Genomic DNA, 27,043 nt, shown 5'->3' on the forward strand with positions numbered 1-27,043 from the left:
TTGATAGTCTCCAACCACGAAGAGGTAGGGACACTATCGATCAATGAAGCATCACAGTGTGGTTGGCAAAGAAAGTTGTGCCATGGGGGAATCTCCCTCGGAGCATCAGACAAGGTTAGATGATCGAGGAACCATTGTGTGTGTGACCAAAAGGGAGCCTCTAGGGTCATCCTGAGATACGGGGAGGTCATCATTCTGTTGATCACTTGACAGATTAGGCAAAAGGTGGGAAAGGTGTAATCTTCCAGGTTATCCCAGGAATGTTATAGGGCATCCTCTGCCATGGTTCAGGGATCTGGAACAACCAAACGAAAAACCTCCAGTTTTCTGTTGAGCCTTGTTGCAAAAAGATCTGATGACCTTCCCCATAGATGGAATAGCCTTTCCATAACCTCCTGAGAAATGACCATTCTGTCCCAAGGACCTGACCCTGAGACAGCACAGTATAATAAAAGACTTACCTTTGTTCAAGGGAAAATATTATGGCTTAATCTATGAACTATCTACCCATATCTCCATGCCAGGAGTTTGAAGATATACCAAATAAAAATAAAAATGCCCGATATGGGTTAGTAAGCAAAGACAGGATATTAATGTACTTTATTTATCAAATAAAAAGGCATTAAAGTTACCTATAAAAATATATACTGTAAACCTTATTGTAACAGTTATTATACCCAAATACAAATCAATGTACTGTACTGTAAACTCTCAAAGTAAAACATTTTAAATTATGTATTCCTATATAAAAAACATACAAACTTCTTTTGCGTAGGCTAGACTGCCTCCAGCCTTAAAGGACATTGTCAACAAATGAAAGAGTCTCAAGTCTTCCTTTCAGGAGAATAGCCCTCATTAATATCTCACGACATTAGCCACTAATAACTATTAAACCCAATGATCACGAAAATACAATCTGTGTAAACCAACTGATATACGATATACAGAAATTCTCTTGCAATCCTCCTAAACAAGAAAATGGGAAAATGGAACCAGCAGAGAAATTAGGATTAACGATTAGATTCTGTAATTTAATGGTTAATGAGAGAGGAAACCTTCTCTATACAAGCCTCAGGAAAACAAGACAGTGAAAATTGACTGAAGTGAAGAGGTTAATCACATTTGAGTACCGTAGCGTGACGTCGCTACTTCTGAACCTGTAGTCCTTGGGCCACATAATTTTTCCCCATAAGAAATGCATGGGCCAGAAATAGACGAGAGGAATATAAATGTATAAGCCTAAGGTTACCAATTTAGACTCGGGTAATGGATGGCCTGACAATTGATTTAATAATAGATGGAGGAGATATCATTATAGTAAAACTCGCTGAACTTTACACAAAATGTTTGTAAGAATGCTCTATGCCTACATCTTGGAAAAACTTTATGATTATATTAATTCACAAAAAGGAAGACATAAAGACCTGAAAAATTACCGCCCAATAAGTTTACTCTCGGTAATATATAAAATATTTACAAAGATCATATTGGGCCGAATAGAAAGACAGCTACACTTTAATCAACCAAGAGAGCAGGCAGGTTTTAGAATCAGGTATTCAACAACTGACCATATCCGTATAATTAACCAGCTAAAGGAAAAATCAACTGAGTTTGACAAACCACTATGTATGGCATTTATAGACAATGAGAAAGCTTTTGATTCTGTCAGAACTTCAGCAGTAATGAAACCCCTTCAAAAGCAAGGAATAGATGAATCTTATGTTAGAACACTTGAAAATATCTATACAGGTTAAAATCAGACTGTGATTCAATTTTGTTTCAGTAATCTGGTGCCAAAAGATAAACAAACATCTGAACTTTGGTTAATAATGGTTTTTTTTATCAACCTTTGATCTATTACTTAAATTTACGTTGTATATTTGTTGTGAGTTATAACTTGCAATGGAGGATGACATGCTTATTGAGGTTTATTGTCAATCTTGACAGCACTGTCGTCTGCACTGTCTGTACGCCAGGTATAAGTGCAATTATTTCAGTAATAATACACTGTCGGTTTCTAAATAGTACTAGAATGTGTTCTTGAGCGTGAAAAATATCATTATTTGTTAAATGAATGTAAAGCTTTGTAATACTAATAGGATTTTATGACCTATTTAATTTGAGCTCCATGTATTTCTTTGATGTGGCCAAGGGCCAGGTGATCACGTGACCTCCGACGTCATGGCTACAGTCTTCAATGGCAGAAAACAAAGACGGGAAGCAAGTAAGAACAGAATACCAAAGCTTTACAGGAAAGTAAAGAAATTCAAAGAACCAATATATGAAATAACATTTTCCATTGTAGACAAGTGGCAGTTGGCAGAAGGAGAAATTTTCATCATAAGTAAAACAGAACAGTGACTAGCACTTGTGAGAGAGGCTCTAGGGATGAGGTAAGAACATGGTCACTGATCAAATGCTACTTTACATCATAAAGCTTCGATAAATAAGAAAATAAATTTCAGTATCTAAATACATCCCGTTTTAATATCATGTCAGAAATTAGACTTTTGATTCTTTGTAATATGAGTCTATTGCTATCTAACACAATATATTGATTAAAATGAAAGGATCAATTACATTTTCATAAAAAATAACAGAAGAATAATGTATGGTCAAAGTTAGTGACTGATAAGCCATATTTGATGAATGTTTATTTGTTGAAGGAAGTAGATTACACTTTCTATGAAGAAGTGTTTTGCTTCGGTGGGAATACATTGAAGGCTACATGGAGAGGTTAGGCTGGGAAATGCTCTGTTGCGTGCAACTGCTATGGGCCGGAAAGCATTATGTGAGATACTGAAAGAGGGGTATAACAAGTTGGACACAGTGTTGAAGGGGATTCGTTCAGCAAGTAGAAGTGCATTACTGACCGATATGTAGTCGGTCAAGTGCTGTTTCGCATCATCTTTTCTTTGACATGAGTTCAATGATGGTAGTATGGTAGGTTTAACTGCACAGGGCTTGTTATTTGAGATACTAGTTCAGAAAGACTGCCAGCAACTTAGTAGGTAGTTACAGCAACATGGGAAATATAGTCTGAATATGGGATGGTTTTGAAATCCAGGCATCCCAACAAAGCTGCAGAGTGGACTAACAAGTCCAATTACTCATTGCCAAGGATGTCCACATGGTTCAGGGTCCAGCAGAAGCAGACCAGCTTTTTCTGCATTGAAGTGAGAAAAGCTAATCTTGAATTTCCTGGACTATAGGATGTGTGCAGGCAATAGATTGGATAAGGGTTAGTGTTAGCCAGTCTGTGGAAATAACGAAGAATGATCAGGGGAAGAAGAATTTGGAGAAAGACAAATTTGGTCAAACTGTTTTGAGGAACTGAATTTGCCTTGATTTTGGGAGCCCACTGCAGATATGTTCCCAACATAAGTAAAATGAAAAGTGATTCCCCAAAAATAATCTGCAATAGTATTCCCTTGCACAACTGCGTGCAATTAAGTGAATATACAAATACCAAATAACAAACTACGAATTACATATATGTACTACTAATATATAAAACATACAGAAACATTTGCAACAGTGTTATAAACTCACATAGAAATTGCTTAGGACATACAATAAATAATATGTCATTTTAGATTTAATGAACAGAGAAAGTGCAATAAACTTGTTATCATATACAATATTTGTACACTAAGGTAACTGATTATTTGAAGCCTTCAGGACCTACTGGATCCATAAGATTGTAAAATTCCAAGTACTATCCACAGGACCTCATCTATCATTTTGCAAATGAGCCATATACAATTTACTATATCATTAAATATTTAATAAAATAAAATACCCAACATTAAAATCTCACAAAACCATAGGGATATTAAGCAGTTGAGAGCCAGCCCTGCCACAGGATACAAGTGATCTGGTAGACCTAAAAGTGCTCTAGTTCTTGGCTTTATTGCCATATTTTCATATATCAACTCGTCCACCCAAAAGATTCTTCATTACCAACCTCATAGATTTCCTCCTCAGGGTCACAAGATTCCATAACTTTCTGCTACACCATTCAAGGATTCACATAGCTATGGTTATGGAGAAAGGGGTTCAAGATTCATTCCAGACAAAGGAAAGAGAATGACAAAGAAGAAGCAAATTTTTAAAATATTTTTCCCAAACAGCTCGTAATCAGATACAGTTCATTTTGTCTAGAAATCCTTGTACACTGCACGAATTGCTATGATAAAAATAGCTTAGGAAGAGAATCAAATATCTCAAATGGCTTTGGGCCCTTAAATGCAACCTCCATTGCTTTTCCCCTTCTTCAGCTACTTTCCTTGGTGCACAGTGCCCGTGGATTCCATACTATTAAGATGCCTGCTCACCTGTCAACTTAAGAACTACTCATATAACACAACAAGCTTGCTTAGGACACTGGTAATTGCAGTGCCTCAAACAATTTGCAACATGTTCCCATAATTCGTGATCTTCATGCTCCTAGTTAGTTGGTTACAACAAAAAATTCAAATGCTAACCTAAAAATATTAGCACATAAAGGGTGTGCCAATGTGTCTGTTCTTAGAAAATGAAGGCCAGTAATATCTGTTACATTACCAAACGGGTATTGCAAAAACAGAGAACACCAGATAGACTCAATTAGCCGGTGATCTTACTCCACTGTAACACTACATCTTGATAAAAAACAATAGCAGGTGTACCCAAAAATCTGAGATAAATGTTGATGTCAAACAAGAAACAGCACTGATCCCTTTGCTATTTGTCATAGTAATTTAAGAAGACATATGAAGGCAGAAAAGGTGGACAAGTAATGCAGGGTATTCACCTGAGTGTAAGGCTTTAGACTTCTTTCACCCTTTTGACGACTATCTCAGCTCACAACACGCTGTTCCTCACAGTATGGCATAAAACAGCAAAAAAGAGAGAGAGAAAAAAATTCAGAAGTTTGTAGAGTACTTTGTGTTGAAACATACCTATCTCTGGACACTATACAAAGTTTTAACTTAAACTAAGGCACTCAAAATCTATTTCAGTATTTTAAATCACACGAGCACTATATTCAATAGTATTCAATGCATTACACAATTTTTTTTAATTCACACTTTACGGTAAAAAAACAGTTCATCTGCCACATTATTTTATGATTTGAAATAAAGCAGTTTCAAATCTATTATTTTTTAAATTTTTGTTCAATTTCACTAGGAGAGTTGATAATATGCTCTGGAAAAATAAGACTGATGCAAAAAACACAGGCCTTCAACTAAGTTACAATGAACTGCAAGTGTCAGACTATTACAGCAAAAATTTTACAATGCAATCCCCACTGGAGAGAGCTCAAACTTTTCAAACTGACTGGCTTGGTCTTCGTTAAGAAGTCAGCAATAAGTCAATGGTTTGTTCTTCAAATATATTTATTCCCTTCTATTTCATACTTTCCCATTCTTGCAAAAATGACTTTGCAGAGGTAGGAGGTTAACTGTATAATAATTATGATTACCAACCAGAATTTAATAATGGCATTGTATAAGTTATATGACTAAAAAGTTTGGTAACAGCATAATAAATTTTGTACTGTATTAAAAATCCTCATATTCTCATCCTTACAAATTGAGCAAAAAAATTTGAAAGGCGCAAATGATTAAACTATAACCAATTCTCCTGATATACACTATCTTGAAACCTGAATCTCTTAAATTCATCCTAAAGGAATAATGAATAACATTACGTGAACAAAAAGTTCATAACTACAAATGTTTACAGTATTTCTTAAATAAAATCAAAATTGCATATCACTGAACTTTAATACAATCTAGCTGCTATGCAGTATATAACAAAATTAATATCTATTGCAATTCAAATAATAAAATTAAAAACTATTACAATTTAAATAAGATATAATACAGAGAAATACTCTTTATGTACATTCCTTAGCAGTGATGGATGGCTGACAATCTATTTCCCCTTGTAGTTTTCAGTGCCAGTGGAATTCAGTTTTGGGACTAACCATATTTGTGACCTTGATTTTTAGCTATAAAATGTTTAACTAAGGCAGAACATATTTTTTTCACTTCTCTATTAGGAGTCACTAATAACAGTTATGTAATTCCAAATTAGTCCCTTTTTCAACTTCGAAATACTATAGGATATAACCATATAATCAACTGAACTCTATCTACTTACACTAAATTTCGATACTGCACATCTTATCATACTAAATACTATAGTGACTTCACAAATACCTAATGTATGAAGAACAGTTACATTAATGTACATAAAACATGATTCACACAGAAAATAGATAAAAATTCTAAATTCACTACAATGAAATACATCATCAATTTGATTCATAAATAACATAAGAACCTTATAATTCCTGAAAAATACAAGGATGACTTCATGTCAATTAACATCAAACAAAGAAACTAGAGCTATAAAGGTTTATTTTATAAACTGACAGTTTGGTAAATGAGTACTTGTCTGAAATGGCACAGTATAAATCAACTATGTATATCAAGACATAGAAATAGAACATTTCTTTGTAAATCACTGTTACCAAACTTCAATGATAAATTAATTAGTTACAATTTTACTATAAAAAACTAGATTTTTAATTACAAAACATGAAATGTATATTTTGTATTACTGTCCCAAATACAGGCACATCAAGATTAAAAACCACTCAATTTTCTTTAAAACATGAAAGGTATATTTTGCATTACTGTCCCCAAATGCAGGCACAACAAGGTTAAAAACCACTCAATTTTCTTTTAACAGCATCAACATGCATTCAAATAATAAATAGTATGGCCTCTTGACAACTGTAAAATTGCCACTTAATTCTAAATCTTTCCATTCAATAACTTCCCTTGGCAAAAACTATGGCAATTGCCATCTATCCTAAATTATATAAAATTTCTTCAGTGATAAAATTAAGCACCAGTCAGACTTACTGGATATCAATCAAAACATTTGTGAACATGGTAAAATATTTAAAAGATTATTAAAGAGAATAAACAAAATCTTTATGGATCCTATCAGCTGCAAAAGTATCACATAATTTTGAAGGTTTTTCTTTTTTCCCACATGGGTTTTACCATTGTGAATTTAGAATTATTACTATCTGCCCAATTAACAAACCTGTCACTGTAAAAACCACATATCTCAAGGAGTGCAATACAATCTGCTTCTGATCTATGAGCATCATACTGACTTCCAAACAAGCGTTTGTAAATATTAACTTGTTTGTAAGGTTGTGTTCCATCCCACTTTCGTTTCCTGACTCCATATGTTAAGCTACGACGGACACTACTAGTCCCATTCACCTTACTTACATGTGCACTAGCTTCTGGAGTGACAGGAGGTTTAGGCATAATCTTTGCTTTCAAAGGGGTTTTAGGAGCATTGACTATAATGCACTGGTCTTTCAGAGGGGTTACAGGTAATTCTGCTGAAATTTCCAGTTGACCTTCATCCATAGGAGAAGGTGGGGTAATTGCTCTTCGGGAATCATCCCCATTGCCTTTACATCGAACCTTTTTTCTTTCAGGTTCAAAATCCAACTCCCCATCCTCATCATCGCTATTCATGTCATCAAATGAAAAGGATGCAGCTAGCGATGTTATTTCTGAAATTTCCTTAACTTCCTCTTCTATTTTTAAATCAGAATCAATGGCTCTAAATGCTAACAAGGAATCAACACAGAGAAGTGTACAGACACTCTTCAAGGTATATATATTATCAAGAACATTATTCATTTCTGCCATTAATAAAGGATAATCATAACGATTCCCATTATGAGCTACAAGTGCTACTGGTTTGGGAAGATCCAAGAATAGGTTCAGTGCTTCTGCACTTGCAAAACTAAAACCTGGTAAGCGATGGAGCAATTCATTGTTAAGTCCAGTTAATTCTTCAATGACAGGGAGTATTAACTTTCTTGGATAGTACAATCGTGTGTATTTGTGGATGACACGAGGAAGCTTAGGTACTGGCGACACACTTTCAATATTCTTTTTTGATGATGGTGTATTGTCAACCATAATACCGTTGTTTACCTTCATAGTAAGGAGGTCCTCCCGTGAGACTGCAATCATAGTAAGTTCCAGTATTCTGCAGTCCATTCCAACAGCACCTGTTGTTTCCAAGTCAAAGAAAACAAAGGTCTGTATCTTGCTGAGCTCATGGTTGGGTGTTGTTGTGCTGGTACTGTTTTCTTCTGAGAAAAAGGTAAATCAGTAGGAAAAGTCTTTCTGTGTCTTTACACATTATTAAAGTTAAATACAATGCCTTTTACAATACAGATGCTCCTCTACTTACAAACTTACAGATATACAAAGAACTCTGATCATAAATTAAAACACCTGTACTACTTGGTTATATGTGCTACTACATAATTATCATAATTTCCTTAATGTACTACTATGAGATTCAGGGGCTCTGTAACACGGTTTTTTCGCAAAATAACTTTTTATCTATGCATTTCATAAATATAACGCTCATTCAGAATACATATTATATCTACAAATAAAGTTTGACTGTATTCTGCATTACGTAGGTTGAATAAACTTGGTACTTATAATGTAAAAGTGACTTTTTTTGAAGACGGGCCAACTTACTCAGAGAAAAGGTTTCGAACACACTCGTTACGTAACTTGTGACAGCATTTCTTCCCTCTTTCTCGATGGATGATTGGTTATACGTAACGAAGGCTAAACCTCTGGCAACAACGACATACAAATTTAAATACAAGCAAAGCAGTACACCTTTATGAACTCTGGAACCTCTCCACTGATAATTGTCATAATGAACAAACCAACAAAATATGTTAATAAATACAAAAACACGTCGATTATTAGTCTAACTCCCAAAATAGGTTTCCTAAGAAATTACAGTCTACTTTATAGGTCACAATCAGATTGACAAGATGTAGGGAATGGTTGGTCATTTTCAAAAACATAGTAGACAAGCTTGATTTGATAACTGCTATATCCAATGTCAAGCAATTTTTATTTATTGGCTATCTACCTATTTACTGAAAAAAAATAGCCGGTACCGTATATTGGCTTTAAACCTTCACCAATAATTATCGTCAGAATGATGACTTCATGAGGCTCCAACCACTTTCGCCTCGTTATAATTCAGGATAACACTGAAGGCTATCATGGGAATTGTTGGATTAGAAAATTTAACTTCTGGCTATAAAAACTCATCTCTCGAGTAGTTGTAAGAAGTGCTAAATGAGCCTCAAGGATCCCAGCAGTTGGCCTAAACGTTTAATTCATGTATATTACTGCTATACTGTTATGGCACTACTGCTACAGTAGTATTACTACGCTAGTACTGATACCCCACCCACATCTATGTATCGTTCCGCCATTCATAAAGTCTTTGGGTTTAAGAGCTGATGGAGTTTCTGTCTGGTGGATGGGCGGGGCAACATTATGTAAAAAGGTGTTTACCTTGCTTACGTAATGAACGTTTTTCAACACTTGGCTCGTAATCATTGGCCATGGCGTCGGCTAGATCATTTTTACTCCATAAAAATTAAAACTATCGGGTTTAGGTTATTGATAATGCTGACAAAATTTGTGTGTGGCTGTAAAATATACATATGTCAACTTTCAGCTACATCCGATGCTTTGACAAGGAGCAAAGTCCAAAAAACCATGTTACAGAGACCCTGAATCTCATAGTAAGTTTTTATTATCATTTGTATTAGTCAAGTGATCTATAAATTGTACTATTATCATCACATCACAACTTAGTAGTACTTATGTATACAAGTACTGTACATATTTAGGTTTTACATATACAGGCAGATCCTGGTTAGCAGTGGGGGTTCAGTTCCAATGGCTTGGATGATAAGCAAAAATCACCAATAACTGAAAATCAGTGCATTTCTGTGATTATGCAGCCAATAACCAAATTTTGGCACCACTAACCGGATTTAGGCACCAATAACCAAATGGCGCCACTGTTAGGTATGTGTTGGCACCAATACTCTTATCAGCATTGATAAGTGGAAATTGGCGCATTTCGGCGCCAAAAACCACAATTTTCAGCACCAGACAGGTGCTATAAAACTGAATCGCCAATAACCAGACTCTGCCACAGTAATATCTCGCACTTAGCTGAGGTTAGGCTTTAGAACCCCTTGTATAAGGCGAGGATTCGTGAAAGTTTGGTACGGTCATTAAAATTTTTAATAAATGCTTATTTCTAAAGTTTAAACGCTAAATATGACCTAATCATGCTCCCAAAGTATTAAGGTAACATTTAAAGTTACTGTAATGGCATTTAAAAGTTAGCGTAATATACGTATTACCCTTAAAAAAGAAATTAAATGGTTGACATAAACAGAGTAAAAGACGTTTTGTTTATGTCACTAGGTAAACTCCATAAGTCACAATCATAAAGAAGGAACAATTCGATAAAATAAAGAAAAAATGTACTACGTAATGTTCATAATGGACACAAGTAGTAAAATTCAATCGATTTAAAATTATGTACTGTGCAGGTACGGACGTACAGAGAAGTAAGAAACTGTGAAGATATGACAAATTCAATAGCAATATGTATTTTTCCTAACTTTCAAACCCACAATATCAGATCATGTGATGGGAGTATCTTAGGCAAGCATGCACAGACGGCTATGGTAGACTTGCTTTAAGAGAGTACCATTGGCTATAAAAGGTGCCTGCAGGACCAGAATCCTCCAATTTGTGAATAGCCAGAGATTGTAAAAGAGGGGAAGCATGAGGAGGGAAATTAAAACTACATGATGTGGGTTTGTATGTTAGGAAAAATACAAATTACTACAGTACCGAATTTTTCATTTGTTCTGACACTGCTACAAAACCCCACAACATCATGTGATAGAAGGCTCATAAGAGGTGGGAGGATGATCTCTCCAGAAACTGAAACCACCAAAAACAAAATAACACTTATAAGGATAATACTCACTCCCTAAAGTGAAGTGATGGAACACTGGCACTCAGCGTTTAAATGGAGTCAGATGGTCCTACCCAGGAACCTTGCCTGCCAGACCCAGGTCGTGCAACGGAGAGGGACTACACAACATAATCTGAGTCGCAACCACTGGACCAAAGGAGAAATTGACCAGTGAATATGTGTGACATCTTTCAAATAAAAAGACGTGAAAGTGGTTTGTCTGTTCCAAACCCAAGGTCGGAGATTTTGTCCCACGGCATAGTTCTTCTTGAAAGCAACCGAAGGGCCAATACTCCCGATGTCATGGGCCTTAATGTGTGTTGGGATGGTAGATACATTCTGGTCCAGGGTATAAGCTCTTCTTGGACCTCCTTCAACCAAAAGGAGATCATGTTTCTTGAAATCTCCTTCCTAATAAAACCCATACTAACAAAAAGCCTATGCTGCTTTGGTCTGAGGTTGGCCATAGCTTTAGATAGGCTCTCACAGCATATACAGAGCAAAGCAGTATCTCTTCCTGATCATCATCCATGCAGTCCTTAAGAGAGGGTATTGAGAAGCCATCAAATCTAGGGACATGGCGAAGGATTCTGTATTTTCACTATAAAGTCAGACAGAAAACTGAATGCCATTTCCGTCCATCGACAGGAGTGTGTAACATTATAGCACTCTGAGTGCGTGAATTTCACCAACTCTTAGCTGACGCTAAAGCCAAAGGAAACACTGTTTTCAAGGTTAAGTCCCTGTCTAAAGAAGAGACTTGGTAAGAATTTTGATATATCCCAAACAGGTTTCAAATTTCAAGAACAACTTTTCTCAAAATGTTTTATCATATCCAAAATCTCCCAAGATGATGACAATTCAATATCTCTTCCATCCCTCTTACTGCATCAATCCAGGAAGACACCATTTTCCTTCGTAAAGTTTGAGGGGGGACTCTTTAACTGAGCTAGCAATAACTTTTGCAACCTTTCTAGAAAATCCTTTCTTTCTGAGGAGTTGCTCAATAGTCTGTTGAAGTGATTCTACTGATCGATGTACGTATCCTTCTGCTGTGTTCTTGTTTCAGTAGATCCAATGCTACAGGATGACATCTTGGGATGCCTATCATCATCTGGAGATCTTGAGAAATGAAGTAACTGTTGATCACTCTCCTTATGTGGCTGAATGGAGGAAATACATAAACGTCTAGGTTGTTCCACTGGTGTTGAAAGGCGTCCTGTATAACAGCGTTCTTGTCTAGAACTGGAGAGCAGTAAAGGGGTAACTTGTGGTTCCTTGAAGTCCCGAACACAGCCATTGTGGGTCCTGGCCACAAACTGAGGAAAGGGAGCAAGGACCACTCTGTTCCCACCACCTATCCTGATCTGCTCAAGGTGTCTGCCATGATGTTCTTCCTCCCTGGAATGTATCTGGCAGTCAGTGTCAATCCCTTGAGTTCCGACCACCCGTGGATCTTGATTGCTAGTTTATTTAAGGAACAGGAAATCGTCCCCCCCTTTTGTTCAAATAGGAGGCAACTGATGTGTTGTCGATCAGACAATTGTCTTTCCTTTCAGGTCCTTTTCGAAGAAATGAAGAGCTAATCAGGCTGCCTTCTGCCTTCATCTCCAGAACATTTATGTGTTCTTGCTGTTCCGTCATGTTCCAAGTCATTGAAACGCATCCAAATACACTAGCATCTCTACAGCTGCCTGGCCCAAATTCATTCCTTGGAGATAATTTTTGTGGATTTCTCCACCATTGCAAGTCTCTCTTGTTGTCCTTAGTTACTGCAATCAGTTTTCCAGCAAGCTCGTGAGTCTGGCTGTTTTCCTTCAACTTTCACTGTAAGTAACATATCCAAGCTTTGCCTTTTGGAACCAGTTTTTCCACAGATACTAGGTGTCCAATTAGAATCTGCTAATTCTTTATCAGTTGCCTGAACCGAGAGAGGAAACTTCTCAAAACTTCTAGGAACTTCTCCAACCTTTGTTGTGACAGAAAAGCCTTCAAAATTTGGGTATCGATCATCATTCCCACATAGTATTTGATTTTCCAAGTCGGAACTAAATCTGACTTCTTGAAATTTATGAGAATCCCTAGCATCTTGCACATCTGCAATTATCAGGTCTCTGTCCGTCTTGGCCTGGGCTGCCGAAGGACAGATGAGCCAATCGTCTAGATATCTACAGAATGGATACCTCTTGTGGGCCCATGCAAAATTGAGTTAAAAAATTCTGGTGAAGACTTGGAGAACTCATGAAGTCTCCCTCCCTGATCGCTGCCAGAACTGACTTTGGTGTCTTCATCTTGAACTTGTTCAGTTATGACAGGTCTATCTCTGGCCTCCAATCCCCTGATGTTTTCTGTACTAGATAAAGGCAGCTGTAGAAACCTGGTGACGGTGTCTTTACTATTTCCACATGCCCCTTGTCCAACATATTTTGCATCTCTTGTTGTAGGGCCTTCTGCTTTTGAGAGTTTCAACAGTAAGAGTGACATTTGAGAGGATAGGGTGACAGAAAAGGTTTTGGTTGGAAGGGTAGAATGTACCATTTCTTCAAGGTTAGCACGTCCAAACTTCTGCCCTGGCAATCTGCCACTCTCCATTTGTACTTGAGACAGCCCCTACTACCCTTGGTTTGAGGAAGGAGATGGGAGAGGCAGCCTACATCTGGTGGACCCCTTTGAAGGTCCTGGGCTTTGTTTTTCAAACCATGACAGAGCTGAGGAATGGTATTGTTGGCAATCTTCTTCTCTTTGCCTACCCCTGGACTGGGAAGCCTGATGAAAGCCTTGACGAAAGGCTTGAGCAGCAGTTCTAGATGGTTTCCCTCTGTTGTAAGAGATGGACTGCTTTCTTAAGGATGGTCTATTAAATGAGGTAGGGCAAAATATTTAGCATCCTCTCTCCTGTCCGAGATTGCCTGGTTGACTAAGACTGGGCGACAATATCCTGAAATATTCGATAAAGGGCTATTCCTCACAGCTGACCAGTTATCTGAAGATATATGCTTCTGAGCTATCAACAGGAGAGAATCACATCTCTTCAAGAGAATATTAGTCTAGACACACACCACACATTTTGTCATATATTTTAAGGTTTTACCGGACAGAGGGGAAAAGTCCTTAATTACACCAGTACATGAAACATGAGAAAAAGCCAATGGCACCACTAGACAAGCGCTGTAAAACTGGATCGCCATTAACCAATATCGCTGGTGGGTGGGGACTGCCTGTACTGCATACGTATACCATTCACATTAGTAAAGTGTTCTATAAATTGTACTATTATCATCACAACTTAGTACAGTAATTATTGTATTTAGGTTTTATATATCATTCATATTAATAAAATACAGAATAGGCAGTCCCTGGTTTCCCGCAGGGGTTCCATTCCCAGCATAAGCTGAAAATCACCAGAAGCTGGAACATCAATTATAACGGGAATAAACAGATATGTAGAATATAGAATCTAGGCCATAGGACAAGCACTGAGACCTGTGAGGTAATTCAGCAATGAATGGGAATAAATAGTGGCGTAAAACCAGTTACGGCAGTGTAAAGGGGGTAACAGCATCATAAAACCATTTATGGCACCGAAAAATCAGGTTAACAATGCCGTGATCCAAAAATAGTAAAGCTGGAATGCTGTAAAATGAGACAGCGCTAAACCGGGAACTGTACAGTACAGTATGTACTTGTATTGTGTTTTAGTATGAAAAAAACATAAGTAGTACTGTAAGTATTGACTTTGCAAATAGTAACATGTTGACTTACAAAAAAATTCAAGATACAAACCGCCGTTCAGAATGTAACTCATTCATAAGTAAAGGAGCTTCTGTATATATTTACCCACATAATCTAGATTAATTGTTAGAACCTATTACCTTTAATTAAAGCATACCTTAATAAAAAGAATATAAAAGACTTGAAAATATATACCTTTGAGCATAACATAATAAAGCCAAATATAAAACACTGGAAAATATATACTAATCTTTAATCAAAAATACATTTTTTTAATATAAAACCATTACCCATATATATTTAATTTCAATAGTGTGGTAGTCAATTGAAGGTAGTCCCAGCCTCATCAAGCTTATATTGGTCAAGATCCAAAACAATTCCCTTGTACATGCTCTGTCCTTCCTCATTTTCCCCATGAAATCAAAAAGAAGCAAGCTTGAGGGTAGTGAGGACACTCACTAAATTATTAATGGGTTTGTAAGGAAAATTTTTATGTTATGGGTTTGTAGAATCAGAACCAGAAGAAACAGTCTTCAATATCAAGTAAACATGAGACACTTTTCCCAAAGAAGAAGTAAAATGACAAATTTTTAATCAATTTGTATTTTTCATGGCTAACAAACCTGAGGTCTTAAAAGAAAATTGTTCCCACTGTATCAATAAGACTAGGGGCTTTACAATTCTCATAAGAAATTCCAACATCTCACAAATAATGCAAGGCAAAAACCAAGTTAACTCCACCAAGTGGCATTCACCACCTTTTCTAGCGAAAGGTTTTCAAGGAAATTAAAAGATGTGCTTACTGCACAGATATCATAAGGCTACTTTTAACAATGGGGAAAAAAAACCATAACATTCTTGGATATATAAGTATCAGGCCTCCAAACACCACAGATTAAATTACTAATGCCCCCCTCTTGAAAGTTAGAGTTTGTCCAGGTAAACCCTAAGAGCTCTAACTAGACACAACAGAGGCTCCCTTTCATTACCAACTAGACCAAATTAGGCATTTTCACAACTCTGGGAAGGGCTTTTGTTTTGACATCATTTTTTGCCCTAAACAATTGAAGAAAAGAGGAAGGCCAAATGAAGCCCAAATTACAAGAAAGGGCTTGAGGCTCACTAGTTATATGCTTAGCTGTATCAAGGGCTAAGAGACAAAGCATATTCAAAGTTAAGTTCTCATTAGTTTCAGCCAAAGGCTCAAATTGAGGCAACATCAAATATTTGAGGACTGCATCCAAAATTCATCCTAAACCACGGTATGAAGTCTTTGGGAAAGGCTTTCGCTTTTAGGTCATTTTTAACCCTTAACATTTGAAGAGAGATGAAGCCCAAATTACAAGAAAGGGCTTGAAGCCCTAGTTATATGCTTAGCTATAGCAGGAGCTAAGATAAATACTGTCTCCACAGTCAAGTTTTCATAAGTTTCAGCCAAAGGCCCAAATTGAGGCAACATTAAATATTTGAGGACTACATTCAAAATCCATCCTAAACCACGATGTGAAGTCTTTGGGGATTCTGGCTTGAAAGATAGGAACACCTCTTTCAAATCTAAATCGTGAGTAATATTCAAGTTTGCATGTCACAAAACCAAAGACAACATAGAGCGATATCCTTGAAACGAAGGAACAGAAAGTTGCTAGTGTACCTGAAAAACTGGAAGAACTCAATCAGGTTATCTATAGAGGAACAGATGGTGGATATCCATCCAGGCAAGCACCAAGATCAATAAATTGACCACTTTTTTTCATACAGTTTAACAGTGGAACACCTAGTTTTATGGATTGATTCCCTAGCCGCTCTTAAAAAGCCTCCAACTCGTAAGAGACAGCCAATTCTCCAAGCGGTCAAACAAAGCACTTGGAGCTTTTGATGGTATCTTTTCAAATAAGACTGTCTGAGAAGACCTTTCCTGAATGGTAGAAGACGAAGAAACATCTACTGCAAGGAGAAGCAGCTTGGGAAACTATTCTCTTCAGGGCCACCAAGGAGCTATCAACATCAGTCTAGCATTCTCTGAAGAGCGCAACTTGTTCATTACCTTCCTCAAAACTGCAAATGGGGGAAAAGCATAACGGTCTAGATTGGGCCACTCTTGAAGAAAAGCATAAACTGTTCATGCCTGAGGATCCTGGCATGGAGAGCAGTAAACCGAGTTTTGTATTCTGGGCAGTTGTGAACAGATCAATGTTTGGGCTCCCCAAAGGCTCCACATCCTCTGACAGATTATGAAGAGGCCACTGCTGAGTTAATCTGCGATAACATTGTTTCTCCTTGGGAAACACTGTGGCAAAAGAAAGATGTTCCGGGATTCTGCTCAAAGGAGAAGGTTCTCTGCCAGCCTGAACAAATCTCTTAATTTTGTAACCCCCCTTCCCTTCTTCTATAAAAACAGAGGCAGGTTGAACTGTCAGAGTAGACTGCAATCATCTTGTCTCTGACTAGATGTTCCACTTGCATAAGGCCTTTCCATATCGCCAAAAGGTATAGGTTGTTGATATGGATCTTGCTTCCCTCTACTGTCCAACTCCCTGACATTTCGATGTCCCAGAATGGCTCCCCAGGTGGGCCATGTTGACGAACTTCTCTAAAGAGGCCATATGGCCCAAAAGAGACTACCATTCTTGGCTGGAAGCTTTTCTTTTGTTGAATCTCTGTCACAATAGCCCGAAAAGATCTTCATCTCTTGATAAACAATCGACTGGGATGGATGACTCAAGATCGCCTGAAACAAGTTGGCAAGAACTAACCATTCATCCAAGTATAGGAGCACTCCCGGATTCCAAGCAGATGACACTATCCCGCTGACTGAGCCAACCCGCGGGTGAGTGCTCCAACCAAATTACAAAGCCTTAAATTGGAAGACCCTTCCTCTGAAAAAAGCACAGAAACTTCCTCGAATGAGGACTTTAAAGATTGAGCTAAGAATTCTCTACTCTCCTGATTCAAAACATCTTCAACAATAGCCTTCAATATTTCAAGGTTAAATATTCAACAATGGCCTTAAATACTTCAAGGTTAAGTAGACGCTTAAGAGTTGCATTGAAAACATCTATTGATCGTTCAGCTAGCGCTACTTTACAAGACAAATATCAACAGAATTGTTCTTGTTTCTTTACAACTGAATTAGTAAACATATGTATGTGAAAAATCTACTGAAGCATCTGAAATAGCTCTAGCAAGGCAAGGCAGATATTGGTGCCAATTTTTGTCACTAGACAAGCACCGTAAAACCGGATCGCTGAGAACCGGGGACTGCCTGTAATGTACAGGAGATATAAAGCCAAAAATCTCCAAAATTATTACTGTACATATGTGGAATTACACAATGTAGACAAGGATGCAGCAAGAAGAATTCTGACAAGAACACACATTCTAACTGCACCTGACGGGGAAACAGGTGATTATAGACAGTCTAACTAAGTCAGCCATGCATAGTATTTTGTTTTGTTTTTTTCTGAATGCCAATAGCACCTAACAGCACGAAGATAACTTTAACACTAGATAAGATTAATTCTAAATGAGGTATTTAACAACATCACAAATTGTTCTGGAAATCTTCAACAAAAGCATCGATGGTGCTTTTTTAAATACAGTACATATGCCAGTTTTTATTTCTAAATTCAATTTGGTAGTCTCTGGACAGGCGGGACTTGGTGAGCTATTAATACTACCAACAACAACTGGGAAGTGATCACTAGTGTAATTGTCACCCATCACCTCCCAACATAAATCAATGATTATATCATCACTGTAAATAAAAAACTCAAAAGCTGATAGGTGCCAGTCTGAATAACAAAATAAATAAATTGGCAGCAAGCATTTGTCTCCAAAGAGTAAGATTTTACTTTAGCAATATGAAAGTTAGGAAATTATACTATCAAATTTTTTAAACTTTTCTAGTTTTTTTATTGACATAATATAAAATTCCACACTTAAAAAAAAGCAAGCGCACCAATCACATGCACACCATTGTCACGATAATTTATTAAATCATCAATACCACTCACTGAATTGCATCAAGGATTGAACAATTCTGACATAAAACATAAAAGGATTTGCATAACATAGGAATGAAGGACTTTCTTTATATATTTATCAGATGCTTAATACAGACCATCAATTGATAATGAGCTTCTTTATGGAGCTCAAATGGAGCTGTATTATAATACTTGAATTGTTTTACCCATTATTGCATGTAAACAAACAAACTTGAATATACGTATAAAAAAAAAAGTCTGCAGTATTATCATATTATACCTACTCAATACTTTAAATACACTCACCAGTGTCAATTCGCTGAACATGATGGCTTGTACAGGTTTCTTTAGCTGTAGAGCATTCGGGCTCCTGTCTGACAGCAGAGTTTTCAGTGCTGGTTTTCACTATGGTACTTTGAGGAATTGGATCCATTTTTTCTTCATGAACAGTTTGTTTTATGTTTACTCTAAAATCTTCCTTTTAATTAGATTTTTTTAGCATTTGACCAGAATTAATAGACAATTTTCCAGAATTACTGGACACAAAGTTAAAAGTTACATATGTTTAAAATTAATTTAAACTAGCCCATTAAAATCAGAAATAAACGATTAAAAAGTTGTATGTATTTTTAAGTCTTCATGATGGAATACATACGAAACCTGAAATCCAGAAAAAAAAACATTAATGTTATGGAGGAGTAATGATAGTTTATATTTGACAATGTCTCCAAAGGTTGTGTGAGAGAGAGAGAGAGAGAGAGAGAGAGAGAGAGAGAGAGAGAGAGAGAGAGAGAGAGAGAGATTGGTGGAAGAATGAATGGAAGTGGTTAAATGGCGGTCGGAAGCATGTCTGTTGTGGCGCTCTGTAGTATGTCAGTGGAAGTCTGTTAGGAGAGTCGTAAGCAGTGAGGCGTCTGGTGAAGTCAGAGTTGGTTTTGACAGCAGTTATCCTTTGGTGGTTAGTTGTTTTGGTGTTATTTGATAGATTTTGGGGTTGTGAAGTTGTTGTGCGTGTTTCTGTCTGGTTATGGTGAGGTTGAAGAGGTTGGTGGTGCATTTTCGGTGTCTGTGAGTGGTGGTTGGGGCAGTGTTGGTTTTGGCGGGTTGTTGTGCTTCTGTAAGTCGTGTGGTTGTCGTGTTCTTTCGGGCTGTTGGTGTTCGTCTGCAGTGATTTGTCGGGTTATTGAGTTGTTGTGGGGTTGTGGGTCTCAGGTGGTTGGGTTGTGTTTGGTTGTCGGCGGTGGTTGTGTGTCGGCTAGCCTATATCCGGCGGACAGCACAGCCTAGCCCTGAGTATCAGAAGCCAGAGGTGAGTACCTGTTTGCGTTTTGTGTGTTTGGTATGTCATTGAACCAATTGTCCTGCAGTTAAAGGTAACGTAAAGGGGAAAGTGTGAGTGTGGGAAATTTTGTTAGCTGGTACGATTAACGTAACTGTGGGGAGTTTACTTGTTTTTTCTAAGCTTGTGATCCCGCCACAATGTTTCCTTGTAATCTGAACTAAATCTAAACTATGCTCTTCCATGTGGATGTTCATTAAGAAAATTATTAAAAACGATGGATATCACTCAAAAAGTATCTATAACTCCCACAAAAAATTACATTATTATAATAAAATAATGTTTTATATATACAGTTACCAAGGAATTACATATAGCTAAAGTTTCTAACTAGTATGGAAGCTAGAAATGACTAATTTTTAATCAATTGGTATTTTTCATAGCTAACAACCTGAGGTCTTAACAATAGGATAATCTTCTGGCGCCAGCTGGAAACCGGTTAAAACAATTAAAGATTGCAAAGCAAGGAATCTGTGGCATCTGGCAACTCATGCGTATACGAGGTGGAAGCTGGTCACTGACCAGGCTTGGTACCACGACTCATCAGTCTTTCTTCCAACCCAGAATATGAGAGGGGCAGCTGGAGGTGGGCAGTAAGCTTTAAGACCTCAGGTTTGTTAGCTATGAGAAATACAAACTGATTAAAAATTTGTCATTTGTTCATACGCGGAACAAACCTTCAGCCTTAACAATAGGATAGACTTATACTTGGTGGGAGGTGCAAGTACCCTGAATCGGTTGGGGGTTCAGCTTACCTGACGACCTTTCCTAGAAAACTGAGTTCTAAAGAAGGGGTTCCAAGACTGTGAGGGAATAAAGAAGAAAATCTCTAAAAACCCAGCCTGCTGGGTTTAACAGATTGAGATATGACCAGATTAACTGCATTCATGGAAGGAAAAGAGAACTGCCTGTTCAAGTAACATACCATGTAGGCCACAGGGGTTTGTCACCACTCCTCCCTCCCCTTGCCAGAGAGAGGAGTACGTGCTACTGAGAAGCAGATTTGTCTATTGTATAGGAACAAAACAAATAACTACAACCAGTATGGCTAACACACTCACCTGTATCAGACCAATTCCAGCATATGATGTGTCTATTCTTCGACCCACCCGTAGGAAGAAGAAAAGGAAAAAAAGAGAAAGAAGGAGGCCAGCAAACTCACTCCTCCTCTCTTCCACACAACCATCTTAGGTAAGATACAAACTGTCCCACCAGGGGTACTAAATGAGCTACACAACTTGTTGGGCAGCCTCCACTGGACCCAAGGAAAAAGTGTACAAGGACCTGTGGGCAATGTCCTTTAGGTAAAAGGAAGTGAATGTGGTTTGCCTGAGCCAAGAACCAGCATTGAAAATCCTATGAGCAGACAAGTTCTTCTTAAATGCCAGTGAGGAACTTATACCTCTGATGTCATGTACTCTAGCATGCATATACTCAGTGACAGAACTAGCAGGCAAGGAATATGCCTGATTAAGCACCTCATGTAGCCAGAATGAAATTGTGTTCTTTGACACTTCCTTTCTGGACTGGCCTGTGCTAACAAAAAGTCTACAACACCTAGGCCTTAGGTGACAAGTCCTTTTCAGATAGCAATGCAGAGCTCTGATGGGACAAAGCAACAACTCCTGTGGATCGCTATCCACAAATTTATTAAATAAAGGAATAGAAAACGAGGCAAATCTGTCATCATGCACCGAGGGATTCTGAGTCTTAGCCACAAATTCTGGGACAAATTCAATGGCTACAGGTCTGTGTTTCATGTCATAACTCAGGCCATGAAGCTCTCCAACTCTTTTTGAGGAAGCCGAGACCAACAAGAAAACCGTCTTGAGAGTCAGGTTCCTGTCTGATGATCGACACAGAGGCTCGAATGGAGGTCGAGTGAGACTATTCAGGATCAGAGTAAGATCCCACGTCAGAGGTTTGAGTTCTCTTGGTAACCAGGATTGTTCGAAACTCCTGAACAACAATTGAGACTTCCCAGGAAGAAGATGTAGAGGTCCTGGGGTGTTGCCTGATTCTCATGGGAGGTCAAGGCAGAGGATTAAAGGACTTTTTTGGGAAGGTGGCCATGTTCCGGGAGAGGTGGCTGCTATGTCGCCGCCCAGTTGTTTACCTTATATCCCAGCCCAATAACCCATTTCTTTGCTGTGCTGCAGCATACCTACGGCAATAGCTAGGGTAAACAATCAAACCGAGACTATTTCACTCGAAAGGGCCACCCTTTTTCACATGATATTTAATTGGTGAAACATCAATACAATTACATCTTTAAGCATACCATTCAAAAGACTGAAGTTTCATATAAAAAAAATGAGATACAGAACAGTCCCCAGTTATGCGAAAATTTGGTTGTGCCACAGCTTAACAGAACTGGAAAATTGAAGATTTTGATACACATACCCTATGGGAATAATTCCATTAGGGCCAAGGCAAACGGCAACTTGCCCAGTCCTTTTTTACTACCCATTTTCAATACTTCCTATGTACTATACTGTATTTTTTTTCTAATATGAAATTGTTCTTATGGATAGATAGAATATTGAAAAGGTTTTAAAATTTTAATAACTTGAAAAAGTTTAAAATTACACCCAGGATGGTGAAAGCTCCCACACGCAAACACTGCCACCATTGGGTGTGAGTGTACTGTATAATGCAGTCATTTCCTGCTGTAAAAATCTTTAAAAAAACCTTTTTGGGTAGGATTTCCTTTACCCATCCTCTGCCAACAATCCTTCAAACTCCTCTATCTCATCCTCCATGAAGAGTTCTTCTGCAGAAGGAAGGCTTTGTGAAGCATTTGAGGTTTTGGAGACCGGCGGATCATGCATGTCTTCACTCCTGTTAAGCCTAACAAACTTGGTTATGAGCGCCTGTCTCAGTTTGTTCTGTTTCTGGATGTGAAGATCCGAATAAATTCTGATCAGCAAACCTTCCCCCCTCCCCCTCATAATACTTGCAAAGACAATAGATTTGATACATTTTGTGCTGCATGACTTGCAGACTTTGAATGGCTTTGCAGATATACAGAAAATCTATTTTGGGAACTAGCAACCACATAAAGGGAATCGCACAATTCAATCACGCATATTTCAGGACCATACTGTATATCAAAACACCATACGAGCTATAATAAGCATGTGAGATCTTCGTAAAATATGTGTTCAAGGCAGTTTTTAAATGTATTTTGGCATCTCTTCACATCCTGTCCCTTTCGCTCCAGAATTGGGACAACGTCCTTCCCAGCCTTCCCAGCACTCATTTGAACAATATTTGCGCATATATGTAATGTTTATTGATATTACTCAAGATTGTACTAGTTGTAATCAGCACAATAAAACAACATTTTGTTGCCTAGCTATACATGTATTAGTGAAAGTATGAGAAGTCATATTCCCAGGGGTCATGTTTTGAACTGAAGTGCATTTTTACCTTGTAATCGGTAGTTTTATCCTTACTGGCATCACAACAGTGCTTATTTGAATGTAATTACACATTTTGTTCTTACTTCACTCCAAATTCCACTTGAAATACATGAGAGTTTGTTTACAATGATGCCATGGCGAGAAAAAATTTTCAGCCTTGTACATCTAGCTGTCAAAAACATTGTTGAGCAGACAACAGATTAGTGAATTGTTTGTGACAAAAATTTTGTACATTTTTTGCTAGCACTTTTCATTGATTTAAGTCTATATTACTATATTTTGACTTTTTTTTTTATTTTTAATAATGATATGCCTGAAATAAATGTAACTTTTAATGTTTGTATGCTAGGAATGTCAAAATTTCATTGTTGCCAATTTAGTGGAGATTCACACATACGCCAATGCATTTACAAACTGCCTCCATGAATTCTAGTTGTCATAGTGATGCAATACTGATAAAATTCCTCTAATATTTATGTATATATAGATACACTAATTTCACTTATTTCCACAGTTTTGTGTAAGTCTTATACCCAGTTTGGAGGGGCAAACAAAATAGGAAAGCACGAACAACACATCATAGCTAATGTTGCCAGCAAAACCTATGAAATTTGTGTCAGGAATCTAGTTACAGTAGTACCTCGAGATACAAAATTAATCCGTTCCGAGGCGCCTTTCGTATCATGAGGTTTTCGTATCTTGGACCACATTTTACATGTAAAATGGCTAATCCGTTCCAAGCCCTCCAAAAACACCCCAGTAAATTTCATACTAAAGCTAAATTGACCTATAAACAATGAAATACTACAACAATTTGGACCATTCAATACCTAAATTAATAAAAAAAAAAATGCAAAATATAACCTGTAAATAAAGTGTATATTAGAGTACATGGTAACAAGAAATATACTGTACGTAAAATGTGGAAGCTTACCTTTCGAGTGAGGCTACGTACATACGTAACTATCCAAGGAAGATTGCTTCTGCCTACTTTTCACAATGTTCCTGTGTGAGCCTTTTCGGGGGGTGTCTTCTACAAATGATTGCACTTTATGAAAAGCGGCTTTAATTTCTGCCGTTTTTTTTTTTCTTTTGTACATATGTACGTACGTACTACGTACACAATTCCTGTGTGAGCCTTTTCGGGGGATCTTCTACAAATGATTGCACTTTTATTGAAAAGCGTCTTTAATTTCTGCCGTTTTTTTTTTTCTTTTTTTGATTTTTAACTTTTTTTTTTTACTTTACGTAGATTTTTTTTTTTTTCTTTTTTTTTTTTTTTTCTTTTTTTTCTTTTTTTTTCTTTTTTTTTCTTACAGAATTTCAACTTTCTGTTCTTTCTTTGCACCTCATGACTCTGTTGGCCCTGGTGTCCATCAAAACCCTGTTCAACCAAATGCTCTCTCTGCAACTGATTGGGGTACTGAATGTTCGGCTGCTGACCCTCAACATAAACTGAAGTGCCTTGATTATACATACTGGTATGCATGTTGTAAATGATTGGTCTACACCCTCTGTTCAGCAGGGAGTGGATATTCTACCAACCTTGCAAAGTTTCCAGTTATCCCATAAAAGAGACCTTGATCACTTATCCCATGTGAGAGATCTTGGTCACTTTTTTTTTAAATAACATACACATTGACGATCCCGAAAACGAATACCGCGTGCGTAGTATAACAATGCTGGTACCAAGTGGCCAAAGCACGCCACCACGTATACATAGTAGATGCATGACGGGAGGGACGCTGGCCAATAGGAGAGAAGGATTTCATGGCCGCGAATAACATCAGGAACCAATGGGAGAGCAGGAGGATGGTGGCGAGTCTACTAGTACTAAAATGGCGGCGCACGGCGCGATTTTCAAAATTGTTATCCGGGCGAATCTCGGACTTTCAGAAACCTTTCGTATCTTGAAAACTTTTCGTATGTAGAGCCGTTAAATTTTTCGTATTGGCTTTTGTAACTTGGATTTTTCGTAAGTTGAGCCTTTCGTATTTCGAGGTACTACTGTACTTTTTCAACAACAAATATTTTCAAATTAATAATCCTGAATACATAACAAATTTATGCAATTCATATACTTATTCTGATGTTTAACTACTTATTTAAATCATTATCTAGCGCACTCCTCTTCTTCTTCTTCCTCCCGAAAAATTGCGAGTGTCCTTGGACTCGACTGTGAACGTCGTCATCGTTTAAGATTGTTGTAAAGAAAGTATACCAGCGTCTGTGGGTACAAATGGTGTGCGGATTTAGCACAGGAAATGGGAAGTTTGTTTACACAAGTACTCAGCAAACATCAAGGTGGCATCAATCTCCCACATGTAAGGTGTTTCAAGCAAAAATTTCAAAAGTGTCACAGAGGTAAGTTAGCATTGTGCATGGCTAAACTTTCATTAACTTCTGTTTAATAAGAAATTATGGCCTAAATTTGTAATTTGGGAGAAAACACTTAGGGTAAAACATCGCTGCGCGGCCAGGCGGCCACCTGTATGGCAGCGCAAGCATTTTCCCCAAAAATAACTTTAGCCCTTCTAATATCCTCGAGACCTCTACTTTACTCTTGAAGTGTTTTCTCTCAAGTACAAAATTAAGCCCATAATTTCCTAATAAATGAAGTTTTTATTGTAAAACTAATATTGTAATACCTACCTGAACACCTGAATGATTCCCACCCTCCTCCCCTCTCATACAGAGTTATTGAGTTATGATTGACGTGAGAGGGCAGGTGTGACCGGCCCGTGAGGCAGGGCTATCAGCGGTGGGCTGGTAACTAGGTAACGAGGGTGTTTGCCAGGAGATTGGCAACACTGATCGTTTATTTTAACCAAAGATTTGGTAAATTTTTAATAAATGATGGTTCGGGCTGGTAAGTGACCAGGGCTTATTCAGGTGTTCAGGGGGTGTATTGCAATACAGAAGTTAATGAAAGTCTAGCCTTGCGAAGTGTTAACTTACCTCCATTATACTACTTTCAAAATTTTTACTTAAAACACCTAACATATAGAAGATTGATCCCGTTTCGATGTTTGCGGAGTCACTTGTGTAAACAAACTTCCCATTTTCTGTGGTAAATCCACACACCACTCATACCGAAAGACGCTGGGATACTTTCTTCACAACAATCTTAAATGACGATGGTGTATACGCTTGCGGCCAGGTAAACGTGGCAATTGTTTGGGAAGAGGAAGAAGAGAGCACTACATAACATTTAAATAATTAGTTAAAACACCACAATAAGGTTATGAACTGCATTAATTTAATACATATTCTTTATAATTCATTTTAAAATATTCGTTGTTGCAAAAGTAACCAGATTCCTGACACATTCATCAGTTTTGCTGCGAACAATTTTTATCACTGCTGCCAATTGGTTTATGTTTACTCTCCAAACTTGGGATAAGGCTTCCACAAAACCATAGAAATACATAAGTGAATTTAGTGTATCTATTTGTAATATATATACAAATATTATAGCAATTTTATCATTACTGCATTGCTATGACATCTAGAATTCATAGAAACAGTTTGTAAAGGCATCGGCGTATGTATCAAGTTCCACTAAATTGGCAATGATCACTTGCAATTCCTAGCACACATTAAAGGTTACATTTGCTTCAGCTGTACAATTATTAAAAATTAAA

General features: G+C 37.5%; 1 protein-coding gene across 2 annotated transcripts in view; it reads right to left on the reverse strand.

Annotated features, from left to right (window-relative positions):
- Positions 1 to 588: 588 nt before the first annotated feature.
- The window catches only part of LOC135218328 (uncharacterized), a 33,217-nt gene continuing 6,762 nt past the window's right edge, over positions 589 to 27,043 (reverse strand). The window contains exons 2-3 of one of the 2 annotated variants that reach the window (XM_064254556.1): positions 18,942 to 19,295; positions 589 to 8,182 (exon numbers count right to left, since the gene is read on the reverse strand). In XM_064254556.1, coding sequence (XP_064110626.1) covers positions 7,020 to 8,182; positions 18,942 to 19,068 — 1,290 coding nt within the window. In that variant the 5' untranslated portion in view covers positions 19,069 to 19,295 and the 3' untranslated portion in view covers positions 589 to 7,019. Of the gene's footprint in view, positions 8,186 to 18,941; positions 19,296 to 27,043 lie in introns of both variants that reach the window. The other variant, XM_064254555.1, reaches the window with a different exon arrangement.

The sequence above is a fragment of the Macrobrachium nipponense genome, chromosome 9 (assembly GCF_015104395.2).
Source record: "Macrobrachium nipponense isolate FS-2020 chromosome 9, ASM1510439v2, whole genome shotgun sequence".
NCBI classification, from domain to species: Eukaryota; Metazoa; Arthropoda; class Malacostraca; order Decapoda; family Palaemonidae; genus Macrobrachium; species Macrobrachium nipponense.